This window comes from Narcine bancroftii, chromosome 5 (genome assembly GCF_036971445.1).
Source record: "Narcine bancroftii isolate sNarBan1 chromosome 5, sNarBan1.hap1, whole genome shotgun sequence".
In the NCBI taxonomy this organism is placed as follows: Eukaryota; Metazoa; Chordata; class Chondrichthyes; order Torpediniformes; family Narcinidae; genus Narcine; species Narcine bancroftii.
This window is the reverse complement of record NC_091473.1, coordinates 8,378,136-8,401,659: the sequence shown is the minus strand read 5'-3', so window position 1 is coordinate 8,401,659 and position 23,524 is coordinate 8,378,136. Positions and strand designations below refer to the sequence as shown.

General features: G+C 41.6%; 1 protein-coding gene across 1 annotated transcript in view; it reads right to left on the bottom strand.

Annotated features, from left to right (window-relative positions):
* Nucleotides 1-23,524, bottom strand: part of lhfpl4a (LHFPL tetraspan subfamily member 4a) — a 166,356-nt gene continuing 142,832 nt past the window's right edge. Inside the window, exons 2-4 of the mRNA XM_069936684.1 lie at nucleotides 19,803-20,039; nucleotides 6,934-6,950; nucleotides 1-204 (exon numbers count right to left, since the gene is read on the bottom strand). Of these exons, the coding sequence (XP_069792785.1) occupies nucleotides 1-204; nucleotides 6,934-6,950; nucleotides 19,803-20,039 (458 nt within the window). The remainder of the gene's footprint in view (nucleotides 205-6,933; nucleotides 6,951-19,802; nucleotides 20,040-23,524) is intronic.

The window sequence follows — 23,524 nt, the reverse complement described above, 5'->3', positions numbered from 1 at the left end:
CTAGTTCCTCGATTCCATTCTCCTGTGCAGGAGATCTGACCAACGTCTGTAAAGAAGGTGAAACAGGAGCTGTGCCGGTGAGCACAATTTGGGTGGTGGGTGAAATGGATGCCGTGGTCGAGTCGGATGTTGTTGGATGGGCAGTCGGTTCTGAAACTGGTGGGGAGTTCTGACTTGTAGCTGAAGCAGAGAGTCCTGATAGATCTGTGAAGAGAACAGGAATAAATCAGGATCACTTCGCCTTTGGAACCTTGTCCTCGTGAATGAACATCTTTGTAAATCTCTCAAAAATATCTGAACTATTTATGTAAATTATTTGTTTATCTCTAGTACTGGATTCATTGAGCTTGTTAATTGAACGTTTATCATTAAATGTACAGAACACAACGACAATTACTTACCAGAATGTGTGTAGACAATTCCTGGATCAGGGTTCCCATATCATGTAGGGTTCAGGAGGCAAGAATTGGAGGGGTTTCTCCTTTCACATTGTTAATGCTAATAATTTATGGCTGTGGTCCTCCATCTCAAATTAGTCTGCTGAAGATCAGACTTTGCCCTCTGCTCTATTTTAGGTCATGGTGAAAATTTTCAGCTAACCTGATTGGATGTTCTTAATAACACATTGACGTGTAACTGCATTCCTTCTGATCTTATGGATTATACTGCCCTTTTTTGGTGATACGTATTGCCGAACTTCCACCTGTCAACTCCTGTGCCATGACATAACATCTTACTTTGATTCACTTGATGCATGTTCTTTGTTGACTCAGTCATGAGGTATTTGAATTGGCTGCAGGAATGGGCCACTATGCCCTCCAGCTTGCACTTAACATTTCATAAAACCGTGGCTCATCTCAACCCTGCCTTCCTGTCTATCGATAGCAACTCTTTATGTCTTTGCTTAAGCAGTATTTGTCTATCCTTGCCTTGAAAATCTTCAAAGACAGCTTCCACTACCCTTTGAAGAGGAACGTTGCAAAGACATAATCTTCTGCGAGAGAAAATTTGATGGGCGACTCATTTTTTTTTTAGATTCGGCCACTCGAGGAGAATTCTTTCCAACCACTCAAAATCTTATAGGTAGCAGTTAAGTCACCTCTCAAAACTTTATCAGATATAAGCCTTGCCTGCCTGATTTTTCCCTCATAACACAACTCTCCATTTCAGACTTGGTCTAATAAATGTTGTCTGAATTGCTTCCAAACATTTGCCTCCTTCTTTAAGTAAGGGTATCAATCTTGTATTGAGTCCTTCAGAGGTAATCACATCAATGTTCAAACTAATTGAAGTGTAACATCTATACTCTTAAGTTCAATTCTCCAAACAATAAACAACTGACATTCTGGTGGCTTTTCTAATTGTTTACAGAACTTGCATCGTGGCGTTTTGTGACTCATACCAGAACCAATCTGCATTGTCTCAGCCAGTCAGATGACGTGCTGCATTCTTTTCCAATTTTTCATGCCATACCACAGTTACACATTTCCCCTCTGTCGCCAGTTTTTGCCCATTTACTCAGGTCCTTTTCTAGCTTTTTTATGTCCTTTTCGCAGCTTATTCTCCTCCCGAGCTTTGGCTCATCAGCAGATTTAGCATCCATGTGCTTGCTGCTTCGATCCAAGACCCCTATATAAATTGTGGAAAGATGAGGCCTCAGCACTGATCCCTGTGGTAGCTTGTAACCTCATAAAGATCTATTTCTGTCTATGTTTCCTGTGGGCTAGCCATTCTTTCATTGATGCCAAAATATTACCTACTACACTATGGGATTCCGCTACTTGCAGCAAACTTTGACGCGCCACCTCATCAAAGACTTCTAGAAATTGATCTATTGTACACCTTTAATAGTGGATTCTAGCATTTTCCCTACAACAGGCATTGAGGTAACAGGCCTGAAGTTTCCTGTTTCCTGTCTCCCTCCTGCTTTACTTTTTTTTCAGGCTCATGGAACCTTCCCCAAATATAGGGAACTTAGAAAATTTAAAGCTAATGTTTTATATTTCACTAGCTCCTTCTTTTTCCGATCTGAGATGAAACCCGTCTGGAACTGAAAGATTGTCGCTCCTCGTCTTCAACGTGCTCACTGCAGCTGACGTGACGATTATAATTTTCCTGAGTTCTTCCTTCCCTTCCAGTTCCCAATTTACGATCATTTCGAGAACGTTACTTGTATTTATTTACAAATCAAAGGTTTCATATTCTGCCATTGTCATTGAATCATGGGGTTGGAGAGCTGCACAGCACAGATTTGAGCCCATTCAGCCCACTGTCCATGCCAGCCAAATTGCCCATCTGAGCTTTCCCCTTTTTTGTGTGCTTGGCCCATATCCTTCTAACCCTTTCCTGTTGATGTACCTAGTCCTGGTTTGCAAACACTGCAATGTAAATTACTATATTCATTTTCTGCTGACAGTGAACTTTAGTGTTGGGCAATTGTTCATGGGTGGTTTGGTGGGGGTAACAGATAGTGTATTTTCCTCAATATTTATCAAAATTTCCATAGTGTCCATGCTCTGGAAAAATTTGATGCCCTAGTGCAGGATTCCCTGAAGATTAACTTGCAGGCTGAGTTAGTAGCAAGGAAGGTGAAAGCTAGCATTTACTTTAAGAAGACTTGAATATAAAAGCAAGGATGTAATGCTGAAGCTTTATAAGGTGTTGGTGAGACCACATTTGGACTATTAAAAGCAGTTTTGGACCCCATATCTAACGAAGGACATGCTGGTGTTGGAGAGGGCCCAGAGATTTACAATGAATGATTCCAGGGTTCAGAGGATTAACATATGAGGAACATTTAATGGCTCTGTAAATCGCGCTGGAGTTTAGATGGGTGAGGGGGGGATCTCATTGAAACGTACGGAATATTGAAAGTGTGGGATGGAGTGGACGTGGAGAAGCTGTTTGTAGAAGCAGGGAGAGTCCAGGACCAGAGGAAGCCTCAAAATAAAAGGATGTCCCTTTAGAAGAGAGATGAGGAGAATTTTCTTCAGACACAGACTGTGGAGGTCAAGTCATTGGGTATTTTTAAAGCTGAGTTTGATGGGTTCTTGATTAGTAAGGGTGTCAAAAATTACAGGGAGAAACTAGGAGAATGGGGTTGGGAGAAAAGCTACATCAGCCATGATTGGAATGGCAGAATGTCTCGATGGTTTGAATGGCCTAATTCTGCTCCTACGTCTTATGGTCTTTAATTCTTGCCTTTTGGGGAAAACCACTGAGCTGTCTTGGTTTATTTGATGAATATATTTGGGGAGGTTCACACAATTATTGACATGTAATTGAATTTTCAGCAGTATGTTCTGAATGGGAAACTCCTGGTTCCTTGACTGATATTTTCCATATGACACCAGAGGAGTTCCATTTTCATGGTCATCATGGAACTCCACTTTATTGAGTAGACTCCTGTCTGCTGTTCAGGGTGGAAGCACTGCTCTTCTATTTCAGGTTCAAAATTCAATCAGCTGGAAAGGAGGGCAGGATTGTTGCTGGGAAAGGTCATTCCTTTACAACAGTCGTTTTCTAATTTCTTCTTTCCACTCACAGACCACTTTAAGTAATCCCTATGCCATAGGTGCTCTGTGATCAGTATGGGATTGCTTAAGGTGGGATGTGAGTGGGAAGGGAAAGTTGAAAACCTCTGTTTTATTCGTACCTCATTGACTCATTATGTTCACGGTTTCAGAACTCCAAGGGCCAATGACAATTTTTCTCAAGCAAAATATTTCAGTAACTCGAGCAGTGATTCTCAACCTTCCCTTCCCACCCACTCATATCCCACCTTAAGCAATCCCTTACTGATCACAGAGCACCGATGGCACAGGGATTACTTAAAGTGGGATGTGAGTGGAAAGAAAAAGGTTGAGAACCACTGGTTTACAACAAACGAGTCTCTTTAGCCTGTTGCAGGAAAGAAGCATATCTCCTTCACCTTGGGAGAGATTAGTTTGAATGTAATTGTGACTGATAAGAAGGATATCTTGGTCTTTACAGTATAAAGTAAGGTCCAAATGCCTCAAAGAAGTTTCAAAGTAACAAGGTCAACTGATAAAACTGCAAATTATGCAAATATGCACTACGTTAATAAAGTTTTGAGCTATGTTGTACAGTATCATATGTTTCTATGCAAATGAATATTATACATGGATCTAGGTGCTTGAGCAGTCACACACTACAGAGGCATTGATCAAGAGCTGAAGAGTATTGCTAATGTAAAGTCCTTTTTTTGGCTAACATAGACACCATGTACTGAATGTCATTAATGGCTATGATTCTCTAAGTGCCTTTCTGAAACTGAGTGAAGGTGATTACCCCAAGGTTGGTGCTCGCTATCACCGCTGGCAGTTCACCTGCCCCCCCACCAACCCCAGGTAGATGCATGCAACCAAATCGCAGCATGTTTCTCAGGGAAGATTGGCAAAGCATTTGTGTTGGAACCACTTGGCAATATTCTCACCACAAACTATTTGTCACGCTGAGGCAGAGAGCAGGGATTGATGATTTCTCTGCCTGTTATTGGCTGTGGATGAGGAGTGCATAAAAAGTGTTTATTTTCTTCAACGGAGGAGAGAGGAAAGGGGCACAAGGCATGAATGTGATCAGTTGGTGAAAATTCCCAACTGGCTTTATGGCTCCATTTGTGAAATTAGCGATCGAATCACAATTGTTCGGCAGTAGAGATGGATTTAAGCCTTTCTTAACTCAACTCAAGTAAAACAAATAAATATTAAATCATAATCTTTCAAAATTAACTATCTCAATGAACTTCCACTGATGGCATCACAGGATATTAAATCTGCATGCGAATATCTTCAGCCATCACCTAATGGGAGCATAGAAACAGTTAACTTTGGCATTTGGAACTGTTTTTAATATCATATGCTTAGAATTCCTAGAGAAAACAATACAATTGACAGCAGCATAATATAGCCAACTGAATTGTACGTCTGACTTGGTAGAATGTTGTTGTGACCTTAGCCAAATGTTGTCATGGGAGTGCACAAAACAGACCTGTCTCTACAGGGATGAAGGAAGAACTACAATAAGAATCACTCTGGGTGGGGTGGGGGTGGGGGGTTAATTCTTGTATTTATTCATTGGAACATTAAGCTTATCTACCCAGCTCTCAAGTGGCACAAGCCATTGTGAGGCCAAAATGCAACACAAGTATAAAAGTATCAACAAATTTTCAAATTAAAATTAATCAGTCTGTAAATATAAATGTTTAAAAAAATGCTAAAGTGCATGTTTACACTCACAAACTAATCTTTGTGTGGGTTAGAAAATGCAAAGGCCTCACTCCTGTGGTCTGCGATATAATTAGTTTCTTTTTTTTCTTTGGCTTGGCTTCGCGGACGAAGATTTATGGAGGGGGTAAAAAGTCCACGTCAGCTGCAGGCTCGTTTGTGGCTGACAAGTCCGATGCGGGACAGGCAGACACGATTGCAGCGGTTGCAGGGGAAAATTGGTTGGTTGGGGTTGGGTGTTGGGTTTTTCCTCCTTTGCCTTTTGTCAGTGAGGTCTGCGATATAATTAGTTTAGACAACTGACAATTAGGCACTCCCAGTTATCCATTATTCTTGACACATTGTGTTATCATTGAACTTCAGTACAGTGTTCCCTCATATGCTGATTGCACCCCCCACCCCCTCCCTTCAGATATAGCCCTATTCTCAACATCACACCGAGAGCTAGAAGGCCAGACTATTAAGTATCCCATGAATAGAGTCAGGATCTGCTCTAATCATGAAACTCGTTCACCTCACTAATTTACCCGCAAAGATGCTCAGCTACATCATTTAGTACAAAGAGTTTTAAAAATAAGGATGATAAAAAAAGTTACTTGTTGCATTAACCTGAGGAAGTTATATCTTTGAAACATGCTTCAGTATTTGTCAGACAATTATGGCGCTATTAAAAAAATGTGAATGTGTGGGGTTACACTTCAACTGATGTAGACTCCGGCACACAAATTCCATCCCTCAGGAGAAATGTTTAGCCAATGTATTAACTATAATCACATTGTAATTTTAAAGTAATTACATTAAATGCACCTTCTGAAAGAGCTTAATAAACAATTGGGTTATGTACGATCTGCATTTTCATAATTAGTACTAGTTGCTCACCGTATCTCTACACGAAGTATTAAAGCTAGGTAAATGTAATAAATGCAAGTCACTGGGGTTGCTTCTATGTACATACAAGCAATGTATAAGGTACAATCTATCTCTATTCATAATATGTAGACCAGACTTTGCTACAACCTTTTAGAAGCATGCCATTAATCCCTTGCATTTAAACAATATGCAAAAGGTCTTTTGAATTTAGAATATACAAAATGGTGTGTTTCATTATTTTTCCAGTTCCTGAATCATATCTAATTAGATATTAACTATTTTCTTTAGTTTGCAACACACCCGTTGTAATAGGGGCTTTTATTGCTACTGGACAGTGAACAAAATGCTCGCTGTGATTCACACAGCGAGTTCTTGATCTTTTCTGTGCCATGAAATGGGAGATGCCCAATGAAAGCCAGGAAAAGGGGAAGAGCCTTCAGTAAGAAGCATGTCGTTCACCCAGATTATCTGTCAGGCAGGGAGGTGCTTGGCATTGCTTGGGGAAGGTATTCACCTGTCTACTGATTCATTGAGCAACAGCGCATTATATGGATAGACAAAAATCATTAAAAAGACATGCGATGAATCTTGACCCTCGACTTGCTCCAACAACGATAGCTTTGTAGCAGTCTACTATCATCATTCTGCAAAAGGGTCTTTTCAAAAGTTACTGATTATTTTTTAGTTTAGCAACAGTTGTTTCCATTTGCCTTCAACACATAAGTCATCTTTTTCTTAACACAGACATTTGGTAGCCTGTATCTCACTGCGCTGTTCGCCAGACGACATTACATGAAATAACATGGTATCCACTTACCGCGGCACCGGTGAAATCTGAAAAACAACAGAAATTAAAAAAAGCAATAAATGTAATGAATAGTTTGTCCTCATAGAAATACAAATAGATCATCCCGACTTAAAGCAACTCCCCTCTGCCCATCTCATTCTTTCAGTTTGTTGCTGAAGTTGTCATCCTCCAGGTTCAGTTCCGTCACTGAAATTGTATGAGAGCATGGGCCCAAAGGTAAGTGGGACTAATGAGTGCAGAGTTCATTGCAGGCACTGGACTATCCAACGTGACTGGGCAATGCCTCTTCAGCGGATCATTTCACTGGAATCCGTGGACGTGACCAAGGTAGTATTTTGGCCAGTTCCTTCAGGGGGTGGGGGTCAAGCGAGGTGGGGGGGTGGTCAAGGGTTGTTGTTGACTCCTCAAAGAATGGGGATTACCTTCCCACAAGAGGACAGGCAGGCAACTCTATTACTACCAAACTCTTCTACTGGGAAGAAGGATCATGGACAAATAATTAAAAGTTTAGATTATTAAAGAATCAAGACTATAAAAATGAAAACTGGATTTGAAAAGACGTTCATTGAATAAAAGATGAAAATTCAAAATATACAGCAAATTCTTTTCACTCCTAGAAATGGACACATTTGAGTTGTAAAGCCTTGTCTAGTGAAAAGTTTTGCTCTCTTTGATACGGTTGAGACCATTTACTATTTACAGTTACCTTCAGTACTATATACCATCCCTTTGCACTGACTGCAAAGTTCCATTCAGTGGAGAAACTCAGGAAGGTGTCTGCCACACCTCACTTTTGTTTCCTTTCAACAAAACACCTGATGGGTTCTCCATCTCCCCTCTGTCCCTTGGAAAAATCTTTATAGATCAATTGTACAAGGAAGTGAGATCACTGTTGGAAAGTTGGAGAGAAATTGGGGAGAAGCGTTAGTTTTGACAAATAATGTTCATTCATTTTACTGCCTTCAAAAGGTTGTCGTCTTTTTGATAACACACGCATTCCCAGCATTTTCTGTTTTCACTTCTTGCTGTCCAAAGCCAGCAAAGAAAAAGAACCCCATCATTTGCTTGAAGTCGAGCAATAGAAAATTATGTTAGAAATCCTGGATGTGTGATAATTTGTGACAAAACAATTTTCACAGGGAGAAGTTGCTGGGAGAAGATTAAAACAAGAAGATTTGGCAGAATGATTTCCCCTCGAGTTGTTTAGTAATAAGTGGACTACTCATACTTAATTTATTAGCTTTATTGACATCATGGTGAATCAATATCCCTGAAGAGTAAGAGTCTGGTGTTGCAATTTCGTGGAAATTGTGATTACTCACTTGAAGTGCCTGTATTTGACAGGAGCAATAGAGATTGGATATAATGTGCATGTGTGTCTATGAGAGTAGAATCAGGGAATAAGTGGGACATTCTACAGATAGGAGGCAACTGTAAGTGAGTATAAAGGACAATTTTTTGAGATAGTTCTGCTGTGGATGTGGCTGTGTTCGAGTAGGATCTTAAATCCCACGATAGTGCTTGGGTCTGGCACTGCTCACTCAAACGAATACAAATTGAATTGAGAAGAGATGAGAAAGTTTCCTAAATTAAATTGGCAGCCCTTTGTTGTGAGTGACCATGTGATACAACTTATTGAAAATTCACGGCTTAACCGTCGATCAGCTGCGAAACATTAATGCTCCCAAGTGCACGGTTGGCTTAGCTGTTAGTGCAACGCCTTTACAGCGCCAGCCATCGGGATCGGGCTGTCCGTAAGGAGTTTGTACATTCTCCCTGTGTCTGTATGGGCTTTCTGGTTTCTTCCCACCATTCAAAATGTACTGAGGGGGTAGGTTATTTGGGTGACACGGACTTGTGGGCCAAAATGGCCTGTTACCGCACTCCATGTCTAAATTTAAAACTTATATTTATGAAGTTGATTATTTATTTTATATTGCACATTTAAAGTCTGGTTTGTGAAAGAACATATTCAGAGAAAAAAAAAGAGCAGAGAGAATTCACTGATGGACTATGCATTCTCTGTACCAAGATGGATAGGCAATCAGGGGTAAAACCTACAAAAGTTTCTTTAAGAAAGCTAGCAGTTTTATTGAAGATATCAGTAAGATTATCAGCATTTTGTCTCTTGTAACATTTATTATTTTGTGGCTTTCCAATTTATGTGATGGATTTACGTTGAGGAGATGCGAAAGAGAACTATCTCCAACATTCTAATGCATCAATTCCTGTTGATTTACCTCTGGCTTTATTCAGACTTCTGGCTGGGTAGGGAAGAACCTGGAATAAATAGCCCAGCAGGATAGGCAGGGACACATCTGGAAGAAGATATGCATATGCCATAAGGATAGTCACCGAACACACAAAGTCACCAGTAGAGATGGATGAGGAAGTCTCTTCATATTCTCCAAGGGCGTGTCTTTGTATCGGATCCAAGGACTGGATTCCCCCAGCATCCCTCAGCGTTCATCCCATACTTGACCTAATATCTCGTACGTGACTTTGCTGGTTTAACTGGCACTCTTGCGTCGTTATGCCCACATTTTAGTCTGGATTTACATTTTGGTAGACTGGATTTAGAAGGATGTGAGCCAAAGGCAGGCAGGTGGGATTAGTGTGGGTGTGACATTTTGGGCAAGTTGCACCAAAGGACCTGTTTCCACGCTGTATGACTCACTACGACTCTACCTAGGCCCCTCATAATTCAGTCCCCCATCCCACCTCTTCCAGCCTGCTCTTCCAGAGCAAATACCCCAGCCTATCCAATCTGTCCTGATGCTAACATTTTCCAGTTTTAGCAACAAGGAGCCCAAGTATCTCCATACTTTGTTCATGCTTCATTTTTCTGGTCACTGCACAGCAGCCTCACTCATCTCATACACTACATCTTTGCAACATAAGGCCACTCTGTGCACTGCACTTGATATGGGAGTGCGCAAGGAAATGAAAGCCTGGGTTCCCCAGGAGAAAATTACCTACAGCTTCAGGGGAAGGAATGGTACTTTCCAAAAGGTTTGGCAACCACATCTAAACTCCATAGGAGCATCGTTGTAAAGAGGACAATTGTGCCTCATTGTCCTACCTACCCTGCTTCCTCCTCAGCTTTGGGGGGCGGGGGTGGAAAGAAGGGGTGAGGGTCCATCTCATTCCAACCAGGGAAAGTCAGGAAAAAGAAATCTGCCTGAGAAAAGCTGACAAGTCATGCCAGACCTAGAACTCCCCGATATGATTTTTTCCTTTGTTGTAAATGTTTTTAATGTCCTATATGTTTTCTTTGATTGGTTGAGCGGTAAGTGTTAGGTGTTAATGGAATGGGGGAGGGGGGAGGGAGAGGATATAGGCTTGGACTTGGCAGAGGAACCTGTATAGAATGGGGATGGATAAGTTGTAATCGGTGCAGATTTGTAATCACCAACAAATGACAATGTTGAAAAATGTTTGAGTTCAAATCTGGAAAATTATAAATAAAATATTCAAAAATAAAATAAAATACTTTCATGACGGTGCTTTTTTGTTTTGGGCCAAAGAGTCTAGCCTTCTGACCAGGTTTCCTGCAGTTCTTTCCCTCTCCCACAAATCCAAGTTGGTCAGATGGACTTCCTGGGCCAATTTTCGGCATGGCCCCATTCCCTGACATTGTGCAGCCGTGTGGTTGAGTTCAGAAATAATTTGCATATCTTGAACTAATATTTACTACCCAACCCCTTTGTTTTAGCTTGCTCTGAGGAGGCTGACTGATGAAGACTTGTACATTTGAATTGGGGCCTGGTGATGTCAGTGCAAGATCTAAAAACATACAAAACTGCTGGAGGAACTCAGCTGGTCTCTCAGCGTCCCTAGGAGGTAAAGATATAGTACTGATGTTCCTCGAAGAATGACTCGGGCCCGAAATGTCTTTTTCTATGGACACTGCGAGACCGGCTGAGCTCCTCCAGCATTTCTGCACATTTTTACTGCAGTGCAGACTTTCATGTTTCACCCCATGTCAGTGAGCAGGTTTATGTTAAAAAGTACGCATTGGCTTGGGAAGGTGAGCTGGGCATCTGTTGGTGTGCTAGCGAAGAATTGGTCCCAGCTGCTCCAACGGACAACTTATTTGCATTTTCGAGTGTCCAAGTTAAAGTGACCCCACACGTAATGCCAAGTTGGTGTATTGTATAATGGAGTTGATGGATAGAACTGCCTGATCTCTTTTTCTCTTATTTAAATTGAACAGAAAGCAAATGTCGTGTGTGATTGAGCTAAAGATTTTAAATTGACACTGACTTTGAGCTGTTCATTGCACTTGAACAGATCGTTAATATATCAGCAGGTTTGTGGTATTGGTGCTGCAGCGATTTGTATAATCTGACTGCATCGATGTTGCTGTTTTTCATACAGATATGGGAGTAAAAGTGGAATAATTCTGGTGAGGTCATTCCTCTTGATTTCCCCATTTGATTTGTGAAGGTTGATTTTAGATGATGTCCTCAGGTCAGGGATAATTGGAAATGCTTCTACATTTAATCCATCACACCTTTGATTGGTTTTCCTTTCTCCAACCAATGCTTGCAGCCTTTAATCTGGTTGAGACTAATTTAGCACAGACTAAACAGGAGATCTTCACTGGCCTGTATGACTTGCTTTCTTACCGAATGAAACAGACCCAGCTTTTGAGAGAGCCTTGTGGAACATCTCTATGGCAACATTCACACCTTCCTTGCACCTTTTAAACAAAACGTGTAACACATAACAATGAATTGCATTCACTCGGATACCCAGATTAAGGATGGGTATAATTTTGTAACTATTAATGCATCCATACCCACTTTACCAGTCAGTTTAAAATTAACCAGAGAAGGAAAAATTGCAAGCAGGCAGTCAAGTGATGGGACTATTATCTCGAGTGGACATAGAATTTCAGTTTTGGTGATTGTTGGGGAAAAAAACCTTTGTCCACTGGCATCCCAGTTAATTGGACACGCAGTGCCCCGGTTAAAGACACTGTTTTTGCTATTCCCACTGGGCCACTTTTAACCGGGACGCAACCTGCTTTCCCACTGACCATGCCATCCCTGGGGATAGGAGAGTCTGCCTTCAACCGGAAATGTACCGTGTGACTTTTAGGGTTAGAATAAGGTGCCGAATGATTCGCTTTCCCACTGGACCTTTGACCAGTAAGAGGAACGTCAATTCCTGGGACAAAGTGCCAGTGAAAAATGGGCTAGGGTTGACCATTAAGAAAGGAAATCTGCCATCTTTGGCCAAATTCCAATCTACTTTGGCTAAGGCAGTTAACCAGTGTTTGAACTGATCCAACAGTGATTCAGTTCTTGGGAAACAGACCTTGTCAGTCCTGGATTCTTTAGCATCTGATTTGTACTTTATATGGTTGGGTCAGGATTTCTCTCTTTCACCAGTCTTTCTGAGAAGGAGGTTTAACAGATTGTTTTGCCCTTTTATGATTTACTTTCCCTCATTTATGTTCACTCTGATCTTTATTGGCGAGTAGTCTACATTTCTTGTGGATTACTTTCTTGGTGCAGTTCTTCAGGTTCTGACAGCATAAATGGGTTGGGAGCTCTAGGATCTAGATCCAGCTATTTGATCATGGGTAGAGTTTCAAGTCATGAGAGAAACCCATTGGTGGTGGTGTTCCCACCATCTTTGTCTTTCTTGGCATCGTGGAGAAAGCACATCAGCCCCTCTTCTTCCTCAGGAGTTTGCAGAGGTTTGATGTGACACCAGAAACCCTGGCAAATTTCTACAGAGGTGGGGTGGAAAGTGTGCTGACCAGCTACATCACAGTCTGGTATAGGGACACCAATGCTCCTGAGTGGAAAGCCCCCCCAAAAGGTACTGAACACAGCCTAAGGCAAAACCCTCCCCACTATTGAGAACATCTACAGGCATTGCTGCTGTCGCAGAGCAGCAGTAATCATCGAGGATCCACACCGCCCAGCACACACTCTGTTCTCACTGCTGCCATCAGAAAAGAGGTGTAGGTGCCACAAGGCTCGCACCAGGTTCAGGACCAGCTGCTACCACTCCACCATCAGGTTCCTCAATGACAAACTCAATCAGGGACTCATTTAAGGACTCTTACTTGTGCACTTTATTGATTTTTAAAAATTCTCTCTGTATCGCATAGTCAGTTTGTTCACATTCATTATCTGTTTACAGTTCTTTATTTGTTTACAAGTAGACGCTGTGTACAGTTTTTGTTGCACTAATAATAAGTGGCAATTTTGCTGTGCCTGCAGGAAAAGGAATCTCAGGGTTGCATGTATGTACTTTGGTAATAAGTCTGAAATCTAAAATCTGTAGATTTTACAGTTTATGATATTGTGTATCCTCAGTGGGTAGCAGCAGTACAATTTATATGTAACCAATGTGCACTGGGGGTGAAGGGGATCAATAGCCAGGACAATCAGGCAAGCTGCCATGTCCTGGATGGTATTAATTTCTTGAGAGTTGTTGGCACCGCGCCCATCCAGGCAATTGGAGAATTCTCCAGCGGTCTTTTGACTTGTAACTCAGGTGCCAGGAGTTGAGGAGAACAATGCAGGATTCTCAGCCTCTGCTCTTGTTGCCAAGGTATTTATGTGGTTGGATAAATCCAGTTTCTGGTCAAAGGTGAGCCCAGGGAATGTTGAGAGACTTTGGTGATAGCCTCCCTCTCTCTCCATTGATGGAAGTAGGCAGTAAATGGCACTGTCGTGGCAAGAATGTTACTTACCGACGATCAGCTTCTGCCTGAATTTTGCTGCCAGCAGGCATGATTTTTTTTTTCTTTTGCAGACAAACTGCGAATGAAATTGAACACTGCGTATTCATCAGTGAACATCCCCACTTCTGAGTTTGTGATGGAAGAAAAGTCATCAATGAACGACGAAGGAAGCAGCTGAAGATGGTTAGGCTTAGGACATTACCCTGAGGAACTCCCACAATAATGCCCTGAGGCTGAGACGCTCGACAACCACAATGGTCATCCTTGGTGCGAGTTCTGAGCCCAACCACTGGAGGGTTTATCCTTTGATGCCCATCAAGGTCGGTTCTACCCAGGAGCCTTGATGTCCAGGGCAGTGGCGCTCAACTTGGTCTGGAAGTCAGCTCTTTGATTCACATTTGGACCAAAACTGCGACGAGATCTGAAGCCAAATCCACATTTGGCATTGCTGAGTAGATCATTTCATTTGTCCTAATGAAAACCCCTAACCAGACGTAAAAAACTTTGATTCCCAAATGCTACCCAATCTAGAGGGAAGTTCTAATATGAACATTTCTATTTCCATCATCAAATTTACCCCAGTGTGTGCGCTGAGGCAGAGACAGCTGTAGCTCAGTGGTTCTCAGCCTTTTTCTTTCCACTCACATCCCACTTTAAGTAATCCCTATGCTATAGGTGCTCTGCGATTGTTTTAATCATCCCTCATTGACCCGTTATGTGCACGGATTTATAACTCCAAAGGAAATGGGCCAATGACAATTTTTCTCAAGCAAAATATTTCAGTCACAATTGGGTCTAGAGCAGTGATTCTCAACCTTCCCTCCCACTCACATCCCACCTTAAACAATCCCTTACTCATCACAGAGCACCGATGGCATAGGGATTACTGAAAGTGGGATGTGAGTGGAAAGACAAAGGATGAGAGCCACTTCTTTAGCTAATCCAGATTGTTCATCGTAAGAGAAAACAAAACCCCTTACTATTATTGCTCCCCATTGAGAATGGTAATTACAGAAGGGGTAAAATAGCATGTGGATTAAGTTTGAGAAGTATTATGAAGACACCTGGGTTATTGCTCTGGGGTCATGTGTTCAAAGTTTACTGTACCAGGTGGAGAATTTTATTCCATCTGAATAAAAGCTTGTATCACCACTGGTTGATTGTTATAAAGACCCCATTCTGCTGGGTAAGCTCCCTCATGGAAGGAAATTTTCTGCATTTGTGCCACCTGGATGACACTTGACTCCAGGCCCACCAATGTCATCGACTCTTGCTCTTAAATGCCCTCTGAAAAGGGCAACTTGGGACAAATAAAAATCCTGAACGTGGCACTCACATTCCATGAATGAATATGAAAAAAATCCAGTTATTCATCAATGTGTAATTGATGCTACTGTTTTATCCCGAATTTCCTATTGTGACTAATTGAATATTCTTTTTGGTTTCCTATTCTCAGACTTTTCCCTGTGGGATCCTTAGTGAAGGTGTTGTCATTCAGCACTGATGAAGGTACAGGAGAGAACAGAGAGCCAAGTGTTGTGAACTTTCAACTGTCTAATTACACAATACTGTAATGGGGACAGTAAGCAGTGGCATCATTTTCTAGCTGCAAATGAGGGGCAGCACGGCAAGCGCAAGCTGATGGCAGCCCCGGTGACCTGGGTTCAATTCCAGCACTGACTGTAAGGAGATTGTACGTTATTCCCATGTCTGTGTGGATTTCCTCCCACCCTTCAAAATGTAGGGGGGTTATGGGTTAATTTGGGTATTCAGCCAGTTCATGGGCCAGGAACGCCTGATAACATGCTGTGTGTCTAAATACATAAAATAGAGCATTGTCTGCTGGGACTGCAGATCAAATATTTGGCCATATGTTGTCCATCATGAATCTTGTAGAGTTTTTTGAGGAGGTTATCAAGAAGATAGAGGCTATGGATGTTGTGTACATGGACTTTAGAAAAGCCTTTGACAAAGTCCTACATGCGAGGTTAGCTCAGAAGGTTAGGACACTAGGAATCGATGGAGAGATTGCAAACTGGATAAAAAAATTGGCCGTGTGGGAGAAAATGGAGAGTGGTAGCAGATGTTTGCTTCTCAGACTGGAGGCTTGCGATTAGTGGTGAGCCTCAGGGATCTGTGTTGGGACCATTGTTGTTTGTTGTCTATATCAATGATCTGGAATGATAACGTGGTAAATTAGATCAGCCAGTTCGCTGATGACACTAAGATAGGTGGCATTCTGGACAGTGAGGAAGATTTTCAAAGCTTGCAGAGAGATCTGGATCAGCTGGGAGAATGGGCCAAAAAATGGCAAATGGAGTTTAATACAGACAAGTGTGAGGTGATGCACTTTGGAAGAGCTAGCCAAGGTAGGACATTCACATTAAATGGTAGGGCATTGAGGAGTGTGGAGGAGCAAAAGGATCTGGGAATACAGATATATTTTTCCCTACATTGGCATTATAGGTGAACAGGATTATAAAGAGAGATTTTTGCATCTTAGCTTTTATCATTCAAAGTATTGAGTACAGGAGTTGGGATGTTATGGTAAAGTTGCATAAGACATTGGTGAGGCTAAATTTGGAATATTGTGTACAGCTCTGGTCACCTAACTACTGAAAGGATATCAATAAAATTGAGAGAGTGCAGAGAAGATTTACTAGGATGTTGCCGGGTCTTCAGGAGTTGAGTTACTGGGAAAGATTAAACAGGTTAGGACTTTATTCCTTGGAGTGAAAAAGAATGAGGGGAGATTTGATTAGGGTTTTACAAGATTATGAGAGGTATAGACAGAGTGGTTGTGAGTAGGCTATTTACACAGATTGGGGGAGATAAATACGAGGGGTCATAGTTTTAAGCTGAAAGGGGAAAGGTTTGGGGGAACATTAGGGGGAAGTTCTTCACTCAGAAAGTGGTGGGAGTGTGGAAAAGGCTGCCATCTGATCTGGTGAAAGTGGGCTCGATCTTGAGTTTTAAGAATAAATTGGATTGATACATGGATGGGAGAGGCCTGGAGGTTTATGAAGTGGGAACAGGTCAGTGGCACTAGTGAAATTGTGGTCAGCACAGACTAGAAGGGCCTGTTGTCTGTGCTGTTGCATTTTATGATTCTATGGTACCATCCAAGCACACTCCAGAGAGAGAGGCATTGCAGAACAATTACTCCCCAACAGGTATTTACTCTTTGCATTTCTTAATGCATTTAAATATGTAAAATGAACTGAAGGTAATTCTGACTCTTGGTTGGATTCTGATGGTGTAATATGCAATAGCAAATTGACAATCCAGTTTATACCAATTCCAAGGGAGTCAATGGAAATAAAATCCATCAATTCATCATTAAGATTTTAAAGATTTTTACCCTCTATATAAGAACCACCCGCAAGAATAGCATATTTTGGGGTTCAATTACTGTGTGGGGGTGGGGGGGGGGTCCTCTGACTAACATAGTAACTTCAAGGAAAGGTCCACAAAAGATCTTCTCTGGAGAACCAAGTAAATAGATATAAATTAGCAGAATCTCTGGAAATTCTACTTAAGTTCACTGCAAGTTCACGTCAGAGGATGGCATCTGCATGTACGAAATGATGCAGTAGTTAGTTTACCAGGCTTGTAATCTAGGGACCTAGACAAACAATGCAGAGACCCAAGTTCAAATCCCACGGGGAGTTAATCGTCTGGAATTTGGGAAAACAATTTGTCTTAACAATGATTCTTTGAAAAGCCCACCTGTTTCACTGATGCCCTTTATGGGAAGTAATCTGCTACCTGACTTGGTCTGGCCCCAGGGTGACTCTCAACTAACCACCCAATGCCCTCCGGAATGGCCTAGCAGTAATGGATGACACACCTTCCCAAGAGCAAATATGGAGAAACGATAAATACTGGCCTTGACTAGATGCTCAAATTAAAGTTTCCAATGGACTGCATATTTAATATCTCATTCAAAAAGAGTCCGCACAAGTACATTAAAAGAAACGTAACATTGCTTTCGAAACATTGGACATTTCGAGGTACTTTACGCCCAATTAAGTACATTTGAAACATTGTTACTGTTGAAGTACACCTGACAACTTCAGCACAGCGGTGTCCAACACAGGACAATGATTTGTCCATTGAATATTGCACTTAACTAGTTCCATGTTTATGAAAATCCATTATTTGTGGATGCATTATGAATCACTCTGGACGTTGATTGGCTCTGGTCCCGAATCACACCTGTGGAATGGAACAACTTCTACCAGGCTTGATGGAATAATGTAAATCCCTAAGGAATGCTCCTCAGGTGCATTGCCCAGGAAATTAGGTCCCCTTCTCAGAACAGCTGTGATTTAACTGTGGGACTTCCCGAGCAAGCCCTAGCATAGGGCTGGTGACACCATTCAGAGGGCTTCCTTAATTTACCTCCTTTGCTTAAGGTCTTTCTTGACCACTGTTTCTCTCTGCTCACTCCAATTCTCTGATCTCTGCCACAATTTCTTAAGTTCCCTCCTGACTCCGTTTCCCCGGCACCTTAACTGACTCTGAGCTTGGTCACACCCCCTGACCAATTCCCCCGAAGCAAACCCTCTGACCCCAGACTGCGGCACCCATCTGACTCGCAGTGAAATATGGGATCCCTGTTTGCATCATAATACTGAGCATCACCATTTTTAGCCATGAGGATTATTTAAATTGCCATCTCCCAAAATTCCTGGGCTTTTTCCTTTCCTTGAACACAGAAAATAGAACGAAGTGGCTGGAAGCTTCACAAGTGGTCAGAACGGACAAAATATAATTCTGTTCTTAAAAGACTGGTTTGATATTTCTTCAGAGCTAGTTCTGAAGTGGAGCCTGCCGTGTTTTCAAACAGATTGAAATGCACAATGGCCTTGATATTACAGTATTTGAATGCAGGAAAGGAGCACTTAATATATTCAAAACTCTTTTCTCCACTATTTTCGTGCAGTCTTTACTTATTTTAAAGGGGCCAATCCCCCATTGAAATAGCAGAAGGAAGATTCTTAGATCAATGTCAATTATTCAAATCCAAGCATCCATTGGTGTTCTATCAGGCCAGTGCACTTTTATCATGAAGCAATTATTATCCATCAATTGTAATTACAGGCATCATAGGTGCTCACTATGCCCCCATCTCATTACCACTCCCTACTCCCACGTCTAGCACATCCGCAAAACGATTTGTTCTGTGGGAGTGAAGGATCATTTCACTCTCCGCCAGAGCAATGAAAAGTGCCAGGGAAAACAATCAGTTAATGGAGTTAATACAAATTTGTGGATTCGTTAAAAAAAGAAATAAATAAACACCAGATAAATGCCAAGTCTATTCTTTCACCGTGGATTCGGGTCGTTTATACAAATGAATAATGGATACCTGGAAGTCACATACATGTCCGTGATCTAAAGCAGGGAATCCCAGTGATATATGTACAAATTAAATAGATAGCTGGATTGGCTCAACTTTATTTGGGACCTTGCATACCTTTGAGTATTTTATGGCGCATTTACTTGGCCATCTAGTTCATGGCATCAGATTGTCTCACAGATCACAGGAGTGATTTGAACTGCTGAAATCGTTAGTGGAGTTGAGGTTGCTCCCTGTCACGTTTAATTGTATGATACACAGCGTCACCCTTACATTAGCGGAAGGAATGAGTATTTTGTAGCTGGGGATGCAGTGTGAATGGATGACATAACCAGTCGTTCAGCTCAGCCCCACTTCAAAGTGAACATGGTACAAATAATCGCAATTTCATTTTCAGAATAATTCATACACTTCCGCCATTGCTTAGTGTGAGATCATTTGCATCTGACTACCACCCATGACAAGGCGATGGATCTGGCAGCTTCCTCAGTATGTTTTCACCCTCTTGACGGGTCTCGCAGGTTGGAAGGCTGGTTGGTGTTGATGCGCGTGGCATGGAATGACATTCACTCTAGATAAATGACATCTATGACGCTGTCTGTCAGTGCAAATGTGGCAGGATAAGAACTCAGTGGTGGGTTCCGGATGATTCTATAGCATTACACTACATTCTGAATAGTTGGGGTGGGTTGCTGTGTCAGAAAGATGCCACTTGATTTAGGCTTCATTTGCACATTTTCAACTTCTAGCCTGTCTGTTTTATGTAGCCCTATTCTGATTTTGAAAGCAGATATTTTTACCCACCTTTGTTCTCAACCTTTAGGTCTTCCTGAAGGAGTTCATTCTGCCGGTTCCCAAGCACAAATGCCAGGAAGGAGAGGATTAACGCATCCAGGATTCCAATAATAGCCAGGATATAGGCCCAGCGGACGGAACAGTTCCCCAGCGTGTATTTTCCCGTTTTATCTCCACACATGTGCCTCACAGCTTCTGAGTCCCATCCGTCAGGGAATATCATACATCCCAACACAAGACAAACAGCTGGGGAAAGGATGGAGGGAGATGGAATTAAAGAGAAAACAAAATAAATCAGAAAACTATGTAAGAGCTCTTTTATAATTGCATGCTTTTATATCAAAATATATTCTTATAACAGAAGATGTACTTTGCATTATTAATAAAAACAATTTTATCAAAGAATCTCTGGCATTTTGAACATAAAACAGAATATTGCTCTGACATCTAAATCAATGATCTGGATGATAATGTGGGAAATTGGATTAGCAAGTTTGCAGATGACACTAAGATTGGAGGTGCATGGACAGCGAAGAAGGTTTTCAAAGCTTGCAGAGGGATCTGGACCAGCTTGAAAAATGGGCTAAAAATGGCCGATATAATTTAATGCAGACAAGTGTGAGGTGTTGCATTTTGGAAGGACAAGCCAAGAAAGGACGTACACAGTAAATGGTAGGGCACTGAGGAGTGTGGTAAAACAGATACATAATTCCCTGAAAGTGGTGTCACAGGTGGATAGGTTTATAAAGAGAGCTTTTGGCATATTGGCCTTCATAAATCAAAGTATTGAGTATAGGAGTTGGGATGTTTATGGTAAAGTTGTTTAAGATGTTTGGTGAGGCCAAATTTGGAATATTGTCTGCAGTTTCAGTCACCTAAGTACAGGAAAGATATCAATAAGATTGATATCTTATTATAGAGTGCAGGGTTTCTGGTGATATATCAAACCTCCGCATTTATGGTAAAGAGTGAAAGACTGCACTATGAAAGAGTGCAGATAAGATTTCCTAGGATGTTGCCCGGACTTCACAAACTGAGTCACAGGGAAAGGTAAAACAGGTTAGGACTTTATTCCCTGGTGTGTAGAAGAATGAAGGGAGATTTTAATAGAAGGATTTAAAATTATGAGGAGGTAGACAGAGTAAATGCAGGTAGGCTTTTTCCACTGATGGTAGGTGAGATACAAACCAGAGGACATAGGTTAAGGGTAAAAGGGGAAATGTTTAGAGTGAACATGAAGGGGAATTTCTTCACACAGAGAGTGGTGGGAGTGTGGAATGAGCTTCCAGCTGAAGTGGTGAATGCAGGCTCAATTTTGAAATTTAAGAAGAATTTGGACAAGTACATGGATGGGAGAATGTGGAGGGCTATGGTCTGGGTGATGGTCAATGGGACTAGGCAAATAAAAAAGGTTTTACACAGACTAGAAGAGCCAAAGTGGCCTGTTTCTGTGCTGTAATGTTCTATGGTTCATTCTCTAAGGTAGTACATTCCAAGTGCTTTCCACTCTCTGGGTGAAAAAGGCCCCTTTTACATGTACTTTTGTTGCTGTGGAAGCAAGGATGTTGGGTGTATTTAAGGCAGAGATCGACAGGTATTTGATTAATTAGGGCATCAAGGGTTATGGGGAGAAGGTCTGGGAACGGGTCTGAGTGGCAGGGTATATCAGCTCATGGTAGACTGGCAGAGTAGACTCGATGGGCCAATTGGCCTACTTCTACTCCTATATTTTGTGATCTTGTGAATATTTGTCTTTTCCACAGACCACCAGTAAATAACTCACAGACCATTAATGGTCCACACTCCACAGATTGAGAAATCCTGCTCAGCTTCCCTTATAAGACATATCCTCCTTCTTTTGAACCAGAACTGTATCTTATGCAAGGACCAACTCTTCCTTAAATAAGGAGACCAAAATTAAACACTGTGGGGGGAGCCTTGAATTTATCAACAGGCAATTTATTTTGTGGTACGAATCTTTGAAATTGGTTGGAGTCCAGAGAAAAAATTGCGAGCATGAGTTTGTGGGAGTCTGTTATTTGAAAGGCGATCGGTCTCACACTGATTAATATTTCCAGTATCTCTATCTGAGAATTTATTAGAAATGTTATTCAATGCAAGTGAATTCCATGAGGTCCTTTCAGATAAAATGAACTAATGTTCACCTGCAAATATGCAGAACTTATAACTCAGCAACTTGCCCCATGGCGGGGAACACCAGCGAATGGTGTTTGCTGTGATTGTGTTGCACCTTATCATCTTCTGGGATTAAACAAAAACTCCTTGTCTATTTTGAAAATCTTTATTTATCATGAGTGTCGTGCTTTGGTTTTCTTTTGAGTGGTTTTGCAATGACATATTGTTACACATCCTGGTTGTGTGATTTGACTTTACAGTCGTGAGCTTTCCTTTTAACACCCATCTTTTACTGGTCACACAGACCCATTAGTGTATACACACATGAACATTGAACACACACACAGATAGCACATACACACAGAAACGCACACACACACACACACAAACATTGAACACTCAGACACGGACAGCACAGACAGCACACACACACGGACGTTCAAACACACACACTCACACACACATGGACATTCAAACACACACACACACCCATAGCAGGGAATATTAACATCAAATGTTTGCTGTGATTGAAAGAAAACCTCCTTTTCTGCCAGATTATAAACTTGCAGACTGTGAATAATCTTCTCACTCTCATTGGGCACTTTAATAAAATGAAAGATAGTTTACACAAATGTGTAGTAGGTAGGATGGGTCACACATTACTCCCTTGAATCAACTTGCAGGCAGACCTTTATCTCTTCCCCACTACATTCCTGACTACATCAGTGCTACCTCATTGACCCATGATGAGCTCGTTGACTTTATCCAGTTTGCTGATAACTTTCACCCTGATCACAGATTCACTTGGTCATCTCCAGCAACACTCTCCCCTTTCTCGATCTCCCTATCTCCATCTTAGAAGACAAACTTTCTACAGAAATTTTCTACAAACCCACCATAAGATTGAGAGAGTGCAAAGAAGATTTACTAGGATGTTGCCGGGTCTTCAGGAACTGAGTTACAGGGAAAGATTAAACAGGTTAGGGCTTTATTCCTTCGAGTGAAGAAGAATGAGGGGAGATTTGATAGAGATTTACAAGATTATGAGAGGTGTAGACAGAGTGGATGTGAGTAGGCTCTTTCCACTTAGATTGGGGGAGATAAATACGAGAGGTCATAGTTTTAAGCTGACAGGGGAAAGGTTTGGGGGAACATTAGGGGAAAGTTCTTCACTCGGAGAGTGGTGGGAATGTGGAATGAGCTACCATCTGATGTGGTGAATGCAGGTTCCATCTTGAGTTTTAAGAATAAATTGGATAGATACATGGATGAGAGGGATCTGGAGGGTTATGGACTGGGAGCAGGTCAGTGGGACTAGTGAAATAGTGGTCAGCACAGACTAGAAGAGCCAAATGGCCTGTTTCTGTGCTGTAGCATTCTATGATCCTATGCAATTTCTTACCTTCAAATACTTTTCTGATTTCCATTGACAATGCAGATGACGGATGAGAGAACTGAGAAAAGGATTTGAAACAACCGAAAGAGAGTCCTGGTCAGCATGAAGTTGAAGAGACAGTGTGAAACCAGGACATCATGGATCAATGCTTAGTGTCATTGTGGGAAAGTAGCTGTGGTAATTAGCAGCTTGAGATAGA